At 35.1% G+C, this 12,610-nt stretch overlaps 1 protein-coding gene and 1 non-coding gene across 4 annotated transcripts; both read right to left on the reverse strand.

Annotated features, from left to right (window-relative positions):
* Positions 1-679: 679 nt before the first annotated feature.
* TRNAM-CAU lies at positions 680-764 on the reverse strand. Its single transcript is given in 2 exon segments — positions 680-715; positions 727-764. It is a non-coding gene; the product is annotated as a tRNA-Met (tRNA).
* Positions 765-3,419: 2,655 nt separating this feature from the next.
* Positions 3,420-8,377, reverse strand: LOC115950875. 3 transcript variants are annotated; one of them, XM_031068148.1, is made up of 3 exons: positions 7,905-8,377; positions 5,624-6,372; positions 3,420-4,205 (listed from the first exon to the last, which is right to left on the reverse strand). In XM_031068148.1, exons 1-3 carry the CDS (start codon positions 8,190-8,192, stop codon positions 3,677-3,679), a joined length of 1,566 nt encoding a protein of 521 aa, XP_030924008.1. In that variant the 5' UTR covers positions 8,193-8,377; the 3' UTR covers positions 3,420-3,676. The 3 variants fall into 3 exon arrangements, with proteins under 3 accessions (XP_030924008.1, XP_030924010.1, XP_030924009.1); XM_031068150.1 differs by having other exon boundaries at positions 4,089-4,191; XM_031068149.1 differs by having other exon boundaries at positions 4,114-5,547.
* Between the last annotated feature and the right edge of the window lie 4,233 nt (positions 8,378-12,610).

Genomic DNA, 12,610 nt, shown 5'->3' on the forward strand with positions numbered 1-12,610 from the left:
AGTTAAAGATTTCAAGTAGTGCTAATTGAACTAGATTACAAGGGACTAACTTGAACTGTTGATGAATCTCTTTCTCCTTTTAGAAAGATTGTAACTAAATTGATGAATCTCTTTCTCCTTTTAGAAAGATTATGACGCCACTCTTCACCCCCTCGCATATTTCCTATATTTACTACTAGATCAACTAATTTTGGCCACAGCTTTAAAAATTACAAGGTGCAGTTTCCATATATTGACGAACCAAACAATCCCCTACAATAAGAAATATGACAGTGGTCTAAATTATTTTGAAACACACCATAGTCTTAATTTCTTAGAGGAATTTATTATTATTATTATTATTATTTAAAATGCCAGAGGCACAATTAGCACATATTTTAAGCAGAATATAATGAGCATCCAGAGCAGCACCGACCAGACTCACTCCAGACTCCAAAGCATCAATGATAAATGAAGAAAGTTCCTGCCACTTGTGAGACTAATATTAAATTGCTATCTCATCTCAAATAGAAAAAATGTTAATGATGGATGCTGATTTGCTCCTACTATTCAAATCCTCTGGATTCTTTTAAATACTGTTTTCCATGGAAGTTTGATCCTAGGACCTTTTCAGTCTATGCTAAAATAAAATGATTTCAAGGAAAAAAAAAAGAAAATAAAAAAGACAGAAAAAGAGGATTGGGGTGAGAGAGGCTCGAACTCTCGACCTCAGGATAACTCAGAAGCTATGAGACCTACGCGCTAGCCAACTGCGCCACCACCCCGATGTTTACGTTGTTGCTGAAGCATTTATTTAATTATTATATACAGCTCCATATGACTGGCATTTCATTACAGCAAACATGGGGCCAATTGATGACGTAGACTTGTAGATTTACTGCTAGGAATTAAGGAGTTTTGGGTAGCTGAATTCGAGGACAGCCAGACCTCCTAGAACAGAGAAAGAAGGAATTGAGAGATAGAGAGAACAGAGAGGGAAATATTGGTAAAGAAAACAACAATCTTTTCATATCCTTTGTACAACCACTCTCCCAGTTTAATCCCCTGAATACTACATGGCACATCAGTAACTAACTTCCTAACTGCCTTCTCAAGCCAGCTGTACAACTACCTTGCTTGCTAGCCAATCCAATACCACTCATCCTAACTAACTTTGAGACAATACAATGCTAATGTAGATACACTTCCAATACTAGTATATATAGACTATAGTATAGGTATACAATGCCAGCTAGGCAATTACAACACCATCTATGACATAGCTACATTATACACTCCTAGCAGCATTGACACAGCACACCTCATTAGGAACACACGCACACCTCATCAGGACCACACACACCCACCATCAGCACCATACCCATGCAGCACCACACGCACCCATCATCAGCACCATGCAGCACCATACGCACACCACACACTCTAACATTTACCAACGACCTAACAAACATAATATTTATTTTTTCCTAAGTGTAAGCTTCTTTGTGAAGCATTAAAACAAGAAGTCAACAACTATGTTCCATGCGAACAACAACTAATATGATATATAAGCATGTCAAAATATAGTATTGGTTTGTGAAGTTATGTCAGGATATAAGGCTAAGGAGATGAACAATACAATTGGAACTTGTGAGGATAAGTAGGCCGAGTAAATGAGTTGGGTCGTGGGTTGTGGGTCGTGGGCCATGCCCGAGGACACATAGAAACTCGAGGATGGTCTTAAGGTCTATTAAGTTTTGGGATCAATGAGCTAAGGACAAGGAAAGATAATAACGAACTAATGGTAGGTCCTGAGGAGCCGAGCTTCCTTGGGAAAGCATTGGAGAAGGTTGGAACCTAGCCACCTCAGGAATGCTATACATAAGGTAATCACTCCTTTGAGAAAAAGCTTCAAAGAAGGGAGCTAGCAATAAAGGAAGAAATATCTGGAAAGAAGGCTGCTATCACTACATTAAATGCTCTAATCGCATTTATGTGGAAATGACACATAAACAGTGATATCTTAGTTTACAACTATTCATAAAGCTTCCAAGAGGTTTTGGATGGGACAAACATCAAAGAGATCATCTATAAGGTCAACAAGTGGAAGGTTGGGATGAAGGATGGAAGGATTATATAAGGGAAAGGCTCCCATAAAAAACGGGCATGTAATCTGAGAAGGAAAAAAGAAAAGAAAGAACACCTTGTACTTAGATAAACTTGAGTGAATATAAGAGCACTTCATCCTCGAACTTGACCGAGGAGTGTTATTCTTTTCAAATTGTGTTTTCTTATCTTCCTGGCATGAATCTAACATATTGTGGCTCACACTTGATTTGTTAAGTCTTTCACCTGTAAAATTCACTCTCTAACAAATATATTATTTTGGACTTGTTGGGCCATTATCCATTTTAGTAGGTTAAGGGTCTAATCCTAGTCCTTACAAAATCAATTCGTGGTGGAATTGATTTATTTATTTATTTTTTTAAAGAGAAATTGATTTGGAATTCAGTTAAGTTCACTGTGATGAAATGGATTAATATTCAAGTTCGAAATTCAATTCTCAAATGCAATGAATTTAATTGGATTTACAATTCAGTTCTTTTATTTCGAATATACTAATTTGAAATGGAATGTCTTTGACGTTTGTGAACAACATAGGGAAATTCTTAGGATTTGATTAAAAGGGTCTTCAGAAAATTGAAAAAGAACAGATTAATAAGAGCTTATTTGATGTGCTGGTGTTCTTTGTTGGGAATATAAATGCATTCTAATTTTATTTAAATAAAAAGAAGAAGAAGACGAATTCTATTTCAATTTAATTTACAAATTAAGATTAGTTTGGATTCCGAACACATGAAGGCTAAGGCCTAAGGTGAATCTAAAGCTGTAAATTATACGTGTATGCCAAAGTAGAAATGAACAAGTTGAATTTACAACTGAAAAAATCTTTGAAAATAAACACATTTTGAGTTTGGTGCACTAGTAATTGATAGAGCTTTTTCAGTAGATGATAGAGTAAGTAGTCAGTAATCACTAGTTAATTTTGTGTTTGGCCATTTGACCGCATAAAGATGGCGATATCATTTTACTTAGGCAAATGTTAACAAGCACCGGGTGGTGTTTGTTAAGGTTAAAATAATGTGAGCCCCATTTAATAAAGAATTGAATAAATGGGAGAAATTGTATACAACTGATCCTAAAGCCTATAAAGTTGACAAAATACTGACATAAAGCTAAATAATTGACAAAAATTCTGACATAAAGCCATACCAGAGCTAAACCCCACATCTTATATCACAGTTGACTAAAATCCCTGTCAAACCTTGCAATTTCAATGTATTCATGAATATGAATAAAAATAATTTCCATGTTATTACTTCTAATAACATGGATAATTATTATAATACCTGTTAATCAAAAGATTGAGATCATAAAAGATTTAACAAGTGTTTTCTAACAAGAATTAACCTTTTTAATTTTTTCTCATATCACGGAATAAACCAACCAGTTGATTTCTGAAACAAGACTATAATTCTGAGTGACTTGGAATGCAAACTGTTGGTTAAGAACTTGAAGGGATCTCATAAGGTGCTAACCGTTCTGGACAAAGTGTATTGATGAAGCATTTTCATCATTTTGAGTTGATTATGAACTAGACAGGACCTCATAATTTAGCTTCTGCTTGGCAGGTTCATTATTGTCCTGGATTTAAGAACATTTGCTGATGGGAAAGCAATGACTTCTCATCGTTGTCATCCAAATCAAGATTCTCCTCCTCTCCAAATTTAATGCTGACTTCACTTCTTTCCTTGTCATTCGACTCTTTTGTTTCTGAAACATGAACTTCAGCGAACTCTTCTCTTGAAGGAGAATTATCATCCTCTAGTTGTTGCATTTCTGATTCTATTAATTCCTGCATTCTTGCCCGCTCCCTGTCTCTTGGATATGTGCAATAGAGGAAGGAGTAGATGGAGCAACAAATTGCCATTGGAAGGCCAATTGCTGTATAGAGTGCCTTGGCCAATGATGCAGCATTCTCTCTATCAGTTTCTATCTCTACAGCGTCTGATGATCCCTTTGGAACAGGTTTATAACTGTAAACGTGCTGAGCCAAAATTCCAACTACAGGGGGAGCAAATGACGATAGTATGGACTCAAAAGATCGATCCAATGCATAGATGCTCGTGCGTGACTTCTCAGGGACTATCTCTGCAAATATGGGACTGTGTACATTGTTTATATATCAAAGAATACTAGAAATCTAGAGGTATGCATATTTAATTTCATCAGCTCATATTAAAACTTCAATAGTCTTGGCCTGTCACTCTAATATGACATTGTGGACTTTGACATAGTAGCAGCACATATGTGGAGGAATGAATCTCTATCTCTATCAGGTCTTTCCTAGAGAGTTCAAAGTTCTTCCAGGATGACTCCAACCATAACTTGGGGACTTCTTGGCCATGCAAAGAAGTGCAGTCAAGAGTAAGTTTTAGCTTGACACATCATGCCTACAATTTTTTCATGTATACAAGAGTGGCTGTTTTGGTATAAAAAAAAAAAAAAAAAAATGTCTGTATAGGAAAAAGAAGTAGAGCAATAGAGTTGAGGATTGGATTGGTTGCTATATTTCATGACTAACATGAACTCCCTTCCCACCCCCCACCCCCCACTCTTCACAAAATGAGTACAATACAATGAAAATATAGATGCATATATGAATAAATTAGCAAATAAGTCCATTTTTTTGCACATTGCGCAGATCTTGAACCTCTCCATGACTTGTTTTTAAGAAATAAAAATCTGTGATAATAACTCAACTGCAACTGCCTTTTCTACTTCATGTACTGCTAAACTCACTGGTTTGATTATACTACTACCACCAAAAGACTAACACTGATGCAGTGCACTGCCCTAAATATTTTGAGATCTAACATGCTACCTAGTACGGCTAGGAATCCAGAAGTGGAAGCACCATTCAGGTTTTCCTAAAGTCACCTCCTTAAGTTAGCATGCTTCTGCATATCATTCTTTGACCCCTCGTGTACATTACACTTTCCTACAACAATTTTCAGTATTAGACAATACTAACTCTTCACCATCAAATATTCTCCATTAAAACACAGGAAAATGTATAATGGGATTTTTAAAAATTGATATCACCAAGTGGATTGACTGCAATGTTTGTTTCAACATCAGGGCCTTCCTAACCTAAATGTTGGAAACATTCCTATTTCCCATGACCATATGAGCAAGACTGATTACATCACACTCTTAACAACAAGGGTCACTCTAAATTAACCTGTAGTGCTGAGGCTGCACTACAGCAGCCACCTGCACTAACAAGTCCAACCAAGCAACCTCATCCATTCTCAACTCAATTGTACCAACCATCCATCTTAATGGACATTTAGACCCATAGTATTTATGTTAGCTTAAAAAACTTTCTAGGGTGTTTAATTAAATTGTGGATGCACACAATGCATGTGTCATGTGCACTACAGTGCTTGTGATAACTGATGAAGCAACGGTTTTCTTGCTTTTCCATTTCTTCCCCACCCAACCCTAAAACAGAAAAGCCAAATACCCTGTTAGTTCTCAAACATATGGACAGAGGATTTAATGGATCAAGAATACGTACTTGTTAGTTGCTGGAGCATTCCAGGATATGCTCAATCCCATTACAAACAAAACCAGCCCATGCATGAATCCTGTGGATGGATCATCAGGCAATACCAGCAGTAAAATCGCAGCTAAAGGAATGGCAGAACCTGAGCTTATCTGCGAAAGGAGTATTCTCCCAGAATTGGGTAAGCGTTTTGCAAGCGAATCCCCCATTTTCCCTCCAAACAGACCCCCAAGTGAAGCAGCAATTATAAAGAGCGTCCAAAGTAATGCTGTTGTTTTATGGGAGAACCCAATAAGTTCTAACCACATAGTGGTGAATGACAATGCTGACCAGGGGAATGATCCAGAGACACCCTGTGCCACAATTATCTGGAAAGATGGGATTCTCATAACAGACTTTGCTTCTTTAATTACGTCTTTAACTTCCAACCAAAAGGGTTTACGGTGAATTCCACCTTTAGCTCTATCAGTCTCAGAAAAGTTTGGATCATTTGCAAATAGGTAGACCAAAGTTCCTACTATGACACTTACTAGTCCAACCAAAACGAAGGCAATTCTCCAACCAGGGATGCCCATGAATGATGTTGAGGCTATTAATACAGAAGATAGCCCACCAATTATAGAACCAAGGTTTCCTGTTAGTTGTAGCCATCCAAAAGCCATACCACGGTTGCTATCATCAGTTGAGTCAGCTACGAGGGACTGAATGGCGGGTGTCACTATTGCAAGTCCAATCCCGTTTAAACCTCTTGAAACTGCCACCTGTTTTATTAAACCAGGTAACTAAATGTTCATATTTATCATGCAAGTAAAAGGAAACTGAGGTTCTAGTGTCAGCATATTCTTTTTGGGAACAGAATTAACAGAAAATGCATCAAACAGAATAAACAGGAAGACTTTCATTTCCTCCACCAAGGTTTAGTTTGGAGCTCATTCATTAAAGAATCAAATTCCTTGACTGTGTGTGTATATATATATATATATATAACCTATATGTCATAGTTTTTCTTTTGTCTTGTCCTAAATTCTAACTGTTCATTATGCAATATGGTTTAGCTCTTACGTCATGTACATATTTTTTCTTTCACACACCATTTAATTCAAAACTATAACCAACTACAAGGCTTTTTCTGAAAATATTGAAAAGCACTTGGAATGACTATTATTTCATTCATAGTTAAATGCATATTTATTTCATGACAGCGATGTCTAATACAGATCAGATATTGTTATGGCCAGACCTAATTCATATGAGGAGAATCTCATTGCTGTGGCAATACTAACTTTTAGCCCTGGAAAGGACAATAGCCTTTTCTGAACATGTAACGCTATATTTAAGGACTCATCGTAAACGTCTTTGCATTCTTGTTACCATTTGGGAGATTTTGGCGGACACAAATAACTTTACACCAAGGCTTTTGCACCCAAATGCTAAGAAAACAACACCAAATTATCTCGTTCTTTGTTAAGTTTTTTGGTAGTCATTATTAGCTACTATACAAGCTATATTATCAATCTTTCATCCATCAAAATGTTAATCTTTAAAGTCATTGTGAAATAACATTTTAGCAGCAGTCATGAATTAAACCTCTTACCTACTTTAAAGTTTAAACTAAATCCTTCAAAAGTTTGATGAAAGGGTCAAAGGGAAACACAGAAAAGTGACCAGAAATCACATTGACTGGTAAATAGTAAATACATAGAGCATGTATAGAAGTACAATGAAAAATATCAATACACCCATACTAGAATTCATAGCACCAAAAGATTTCTTTCATTCTTTCCTTTTGGCTGAGCTGAAATCATAAGAATTACATGTTTTGAGTAACAACCCATTTTCATATTGCCCATTCTAGAAAATTCTACACTAGAAATAAAAAAATAAAGACCCTATTTCCCAAAGCAAAATGAAAACACTAAATACCCCATACAACAACAACCAATACCAAGCCTTAGCCCCCAAAAGCTTGGGGTCGGCTATGGATCTTCAATAGACTCATTAGGATCGGCCAATGTATTCTTTTCTTCCATTCTATTCTATTCAAAGCTATAATATCTGTCACCCTCTTAATTAATATGTATTATTTTACTACTTCTAAAAATGTTAATCTTTATTTCTTTACCTCAACTTGAATCAACTCACTCTTTTAACATGTGTTACTACTGACTAAATAGATCTGTACATAATAACACGAACACAACACAAAATTTATAACCTTAAACATACACAAATGTCACCCATTTCTAACCATATCATCCAATTTTAACCAAGGGAGAGAGAGAGAGAGATGGACCTGGAAGAAGGTGGAGGAGATGGCAACGAGAAAGGTGGCGGCGGCCCAGAGAAAAGCGCCGAGAGCAATGACATGGGCACGGTTGTGACGCACAGCCAAGTAAGCGGCAAGTGGATAACAAGAAGACTGAACTATGGATCGGAACAGAGTGAGTGAGCCTAACCCAGTTGGGTCTGTGTGTAAAGCTTCACCAACCTCCTTGTACACCCCTGGCAACAATGACTCGTCTGCCCTCTCCATTATACCAGCCAGATTCACCAGCACCAAAGTCAATGTCTCTGTTTTCATTTTTTTTTGCTTCTCTTCCTCTGTTTCAAAACAGAGAGTCTCTGTTTCTGTCTGAGAATGAGAAACAGAGGACACCAATCAGAAATTCATAAAATGTGGATTGTCTCTGCTTTTGGACAGAGAACTCAGAAAGAAGTTGGGGGGGGTTGACTGACTTGGACATACACAAAATTGTCAATAGCTTTAGAGAGATGGGAACTGAGAAAAGGACTTGAGTTTACCATGGTATGCTGTGGGGTCTACATCTAGCTAAAAGTTTGGAGAAATTCCACGTGTAGGGCTGGGATGCATGGGATTTAGTGGAGGGGTTGTAGGAGATAAATTAGGGACAGGATTATGTGGCTTAATTGTTTTGTCTTTATTAAGACGAAGATTTTGCGGGCCTGGTCAACATGTGTTTTAATATATATATATATATATATATATTTTTTTTTTTTTAAGAAACAAACACAGTGGAAATGAGTTAACAGTATTATTGTTTTATTTTTATGTAAAATATATAATAAAAAAAACTTTAAAAAATTAAAAGCTTTTTAATAAAAAATTTTAAAAAATATTTTCTAAACTAATACTTCAAAAATTAAGATCCGATCCTTTTTTTTTTTTGGTTAGAGAAGTGGCTGCAAGAAGTCAGGCATGCGCTCCATTGTCAAAACTGGCTATTTTACAGTTTTACTCTCTCTTTTTTCCTTCTTTTTCTGCCTTGAAAGGAATATTTCCTTTTAAAGAGTAGGAGGAAAGAATTTTTAATTCCATTGATCCTGTAAAAATTGATTCCACGTTATTTGTACCAGAGTACCTCTCTATGGTGTATGAACTATCCATGTTTATGTTAACATTCACTAGGACTTTTTTTTTCTTTATTCTTTTTTTTCATTAAAGGAATATACAGTTTCTTTAAGATATCATTTTTTTTTTCAAGATGTATTTATTTTATACGATAAATAAAATAAAATCATGAAAATAAAATCATCCAAATCCAGAAAACAATTAGTTGGTACATTTATACAGAAATAGAAATAAGTTTTAATAGGAATAAAGAAACATGTAAAGAAATAACAATTACTATTGATTTGTTTAGCGATACCATATGAATAGAATAGAATAGTTTAGCACTTAACAATAATAGGATGTTATCTTTGTTTTAATAAAAGTTACAAGTTTCTTATAAAAAATAAAAAACAATAATAGTGGTAAATTATTACTACTCAGATCAAGATGCCTCTTTAGTAGATAGGGTTTAAAAAATTTATCATATTTAAATTAATAGAACAATTAGTAGAGTATGTTAAATTTGCAGAGCAGAGCACATATGATAATAGTAGTAAATTTTTGTGCCTTTGGATTAGCCTTTTCCTACAATTGATTTATTTCTTTTCTAAAAATTAATAAAAATGTAAATATCCCTAAAAAAAATAACCTTTAAAAAGTTGTACATAAATAATTAAACTAAAAAATTAATCAAAACTCACGCTACTACCTAGATCAAGTATGTAATAAACAACATTTTGCTTTGGCGTATCAACTATCAAGTTATGATAAGCATCTTTACCTGTCATGAGGCAACGTTAGATTAATGGTGATTTTGTCAAATTCTAGTTAGCAGCATATTGTAATTATATCTCCAAAAAAAAAAAGTTGCAAAAGATTCAATTAATGGCATTTTTGTGAAAAAGAAACATTCAAGAACTTCAAATTAATGGCGGTTCTTTGCAACCATCCTAGCCATTTTTAACAATGGTTGAGGACGATCATCTACTACATCAATGGTCCAAACCATGGAAGTTGTTAATCACGCTCGGAACACACTGCCTTTATTCATGCAACAAACTTGGTAACCTGTCTTCTTCAGCTCTTTGAAGACAAAGGTAGTAGCCTATAGAAGAGATTCTTTTCAAGCAAGGTGATGCCGCCCTGGCCTTTAGACAGGCGATGGTTAGGAAAAGCCTGATTGTATTTGTTTATGAACAACTCGAGCTCGACTAAAGAAAAGACTTGATTATATTCGTTTGTTTAGTAAATAACTCAAATTCAAACCCAAGTTTAAGCTAAACTATTAAATGAGCCAAGTTCAAACATAATAATATGTTTGTAAAAAAAAGTTGTAAACATGAGGCTCGATTTAAATGTATATAATATTATATATTTATTTGTATACTTGTTTAAGAACATTCTTGTATAGACTTGATATTAGATTGTGTTAGTTTGTAGATAGACTCCTATAATATCAAATTATTATTGATAATATAAACAATCAATTCGTAGTAAAAACTATATATAAGTTTTAACCAAACAAGGTTGTTGAATCCAATTTTTATAAATTCATAAAATGAAAATAATTCTATATAAGTAACTCAAATAATATAATTTCAAGTGTAATTTAGTTACTAATTATTAATATAGATTTTCGAATGAGCAAAAAAATTTATAGTTATGATTGTACTATATAAGGGAAAAAAAATAAGTTAATCAAGTAGATTGTGAACAAGCTCGAACTTATTTAAAAAGAAAATGAGCAAAACTTGAACATATAATTTTATATTTTATTTGATGATGAGCTCTAACTGGACTTGTGTTTGAAATAAAATTAAACAAACAAGTTTAAATTTTTAATATTTGATCGGCTGAACTTATTTACAACCCTATATGGGACGCTTGTGTGCACTTTACTTGTGATTACTATTGTTATTAAATGGAGGGTTACCACATGTAGTGTAATCGTGTAGGGTTGGGATGTATGAGATTCAAGTGAATACATCTAGTACTATACACTTTCATACACATATTTTGGGCCAAAATGGGCATTTGCCCCTTTCAACCAAAACAAGTAGCAAAATGCTCTTGTTCTGAAACTATCTAGCAAAATGCCCCTATTTTGAAACTTGATTTTTAAAAAATTGAGTTTCAATGAAAAACTCGATTTAATGAAAATCGAGTTACTTGCAAAATGTTACATGGAACTCGAGTTCCATGTAAATTTTTTTTTTTTTTTAAAGTTTTTTGCCTATAACTCGATTTTCTAAAAATCGAGTTTAAAATAAATGTATTTTGCTACTTGTTTTGGGTGAAAGGGATATATGTCCACTTTGACCCATATTTTGCTAGAACTATTTTATGTGACAGCTAGTGATTAACTATATGTCACTATAATATGAATTCATTATTTTTTCTCTACCACTCATAATCTACCCACGTAAAACAGTTGTGACAATGTGTATATGAAAAATGTGGAACTAGACTTATTGGATTCAAGTGGAGGAATGTAGGAGAAGAGAAAGATATAAATTAGGGACAGCAAGATTTACATTTAAGTGGCTAAATTCTTTTGTCTTTATTAATCGTTGAAATTATTGCTTTTTTGGGAAGGAAAGTGAAAAGGAGATGCGATGCCGTTTTTGTCCTGTGTAAGAGCATTCACATCAGCTCGTTTAAAAGATTCCATCTATTTTACACAAAAAACCTACTTTTTCTATTTTACACTATCACTTTTACAAAACACTCACATCAGTTCATCTATTCTATCACTCCTCTTATTTAAATAATCAATTTACTTAATTATTTTATTATTTCTCTCACCTCACCCGTTTTAATACGCGCTCTCTCTCCTCTCCCTCATATTTTCTGATTTCTCTCTCTCTCTTCTATCTCTCCATACCTGGTCTCTCCCTCTCCCTCATATGTTCTGATATCTCTCTCTCTCTCTTCTATCTCTCCATACCCGGTCTCTCCCTTCGGTCTATCTCTCTGTCTCATCTCTCTCCCTCTCGATCACAAACCAATCCACATCATCACAACTCCGATCACCGATCCACAGCTTTGATCACAGCTCCGATCACAAGCATCGATCCACAGCTCCGATCACCACACAGCTTTGATCACAGCTCCGATCACAAGCATCGATCCACAGCTCCGATCACCGATCCACAGCACCGATCACCGATCCACAGCTCCGATCACAAGCATCGATCCACAGCAGCACCGATCCATAGCTCCGAGCTCCGATCAAGACCCATACCCACGAGCTTCGACCAAGCGAGACCCACAAGCTCCGACCAAGCGAGACCCACGAGCTCCAATCGTTCTGATAAGCACCGATCTGTCTCTTTTTTGTTTTTCCGTTTAGGTTTGTTTGTTTTTCCGTTTGGGTTTTTTTTTTTTTTAGCAAGTATATATCTGTGTTGGTTTAAGCACCGATCTGTCTCTTTTTTTTTTTTTTTTTCGATTGGGCTTGTTTGTTTTTCCGTTGAGGTCGTTGTGCATGGAGAAGAGAGAGAAAAATTGGTGCGAACGGAAATTAATAAAAAACTAAATACACATGCTACAGTGCCCGTGTAAATTTACACGGGTACTGTATCTCGTTGAAAATTTTAGACGATTATGCATGATTTTAACTGGACTGATGTAGTGTGTTTTCTGCT

Source organism: Quercus lobata, chromosome 6 (assembly GCF_001633185.2).
Source record: "Quercus lobata isolate SW786 chromosome 6, ValleyOak3.0 Primary Assembly, whole genome shotgun sequence".
NCBI lineage: Eukaryota > Viridiplantae > Streptophyta > Magnoliopsida > Fagales > Fagaceae > Quercus > Quercus lobata.

Coding starts and splice junctions, on each gene's coding strand:
- LOC115950875 (XM_031068148.1), bottom strand. CDS start 8,192: ATGAAAACAGAGACATTGACTTTGGTGCTGGTGAATCTGGCTGGTATA. Junction 6,373..7,904: donor TCTCCTCCACCTTCTTCCAG/GTCCATCTCTCT, acceptor TTAATAAAACAG/GTGGCAGTTTCAAGAGGTTT. Junction 4,206..5,623: donor AATGCTCCAGCAACTAACAA/GTACGTATTCTT, acceptor CAATGTACACAG/TCCCATATTTGCAGAGATAG.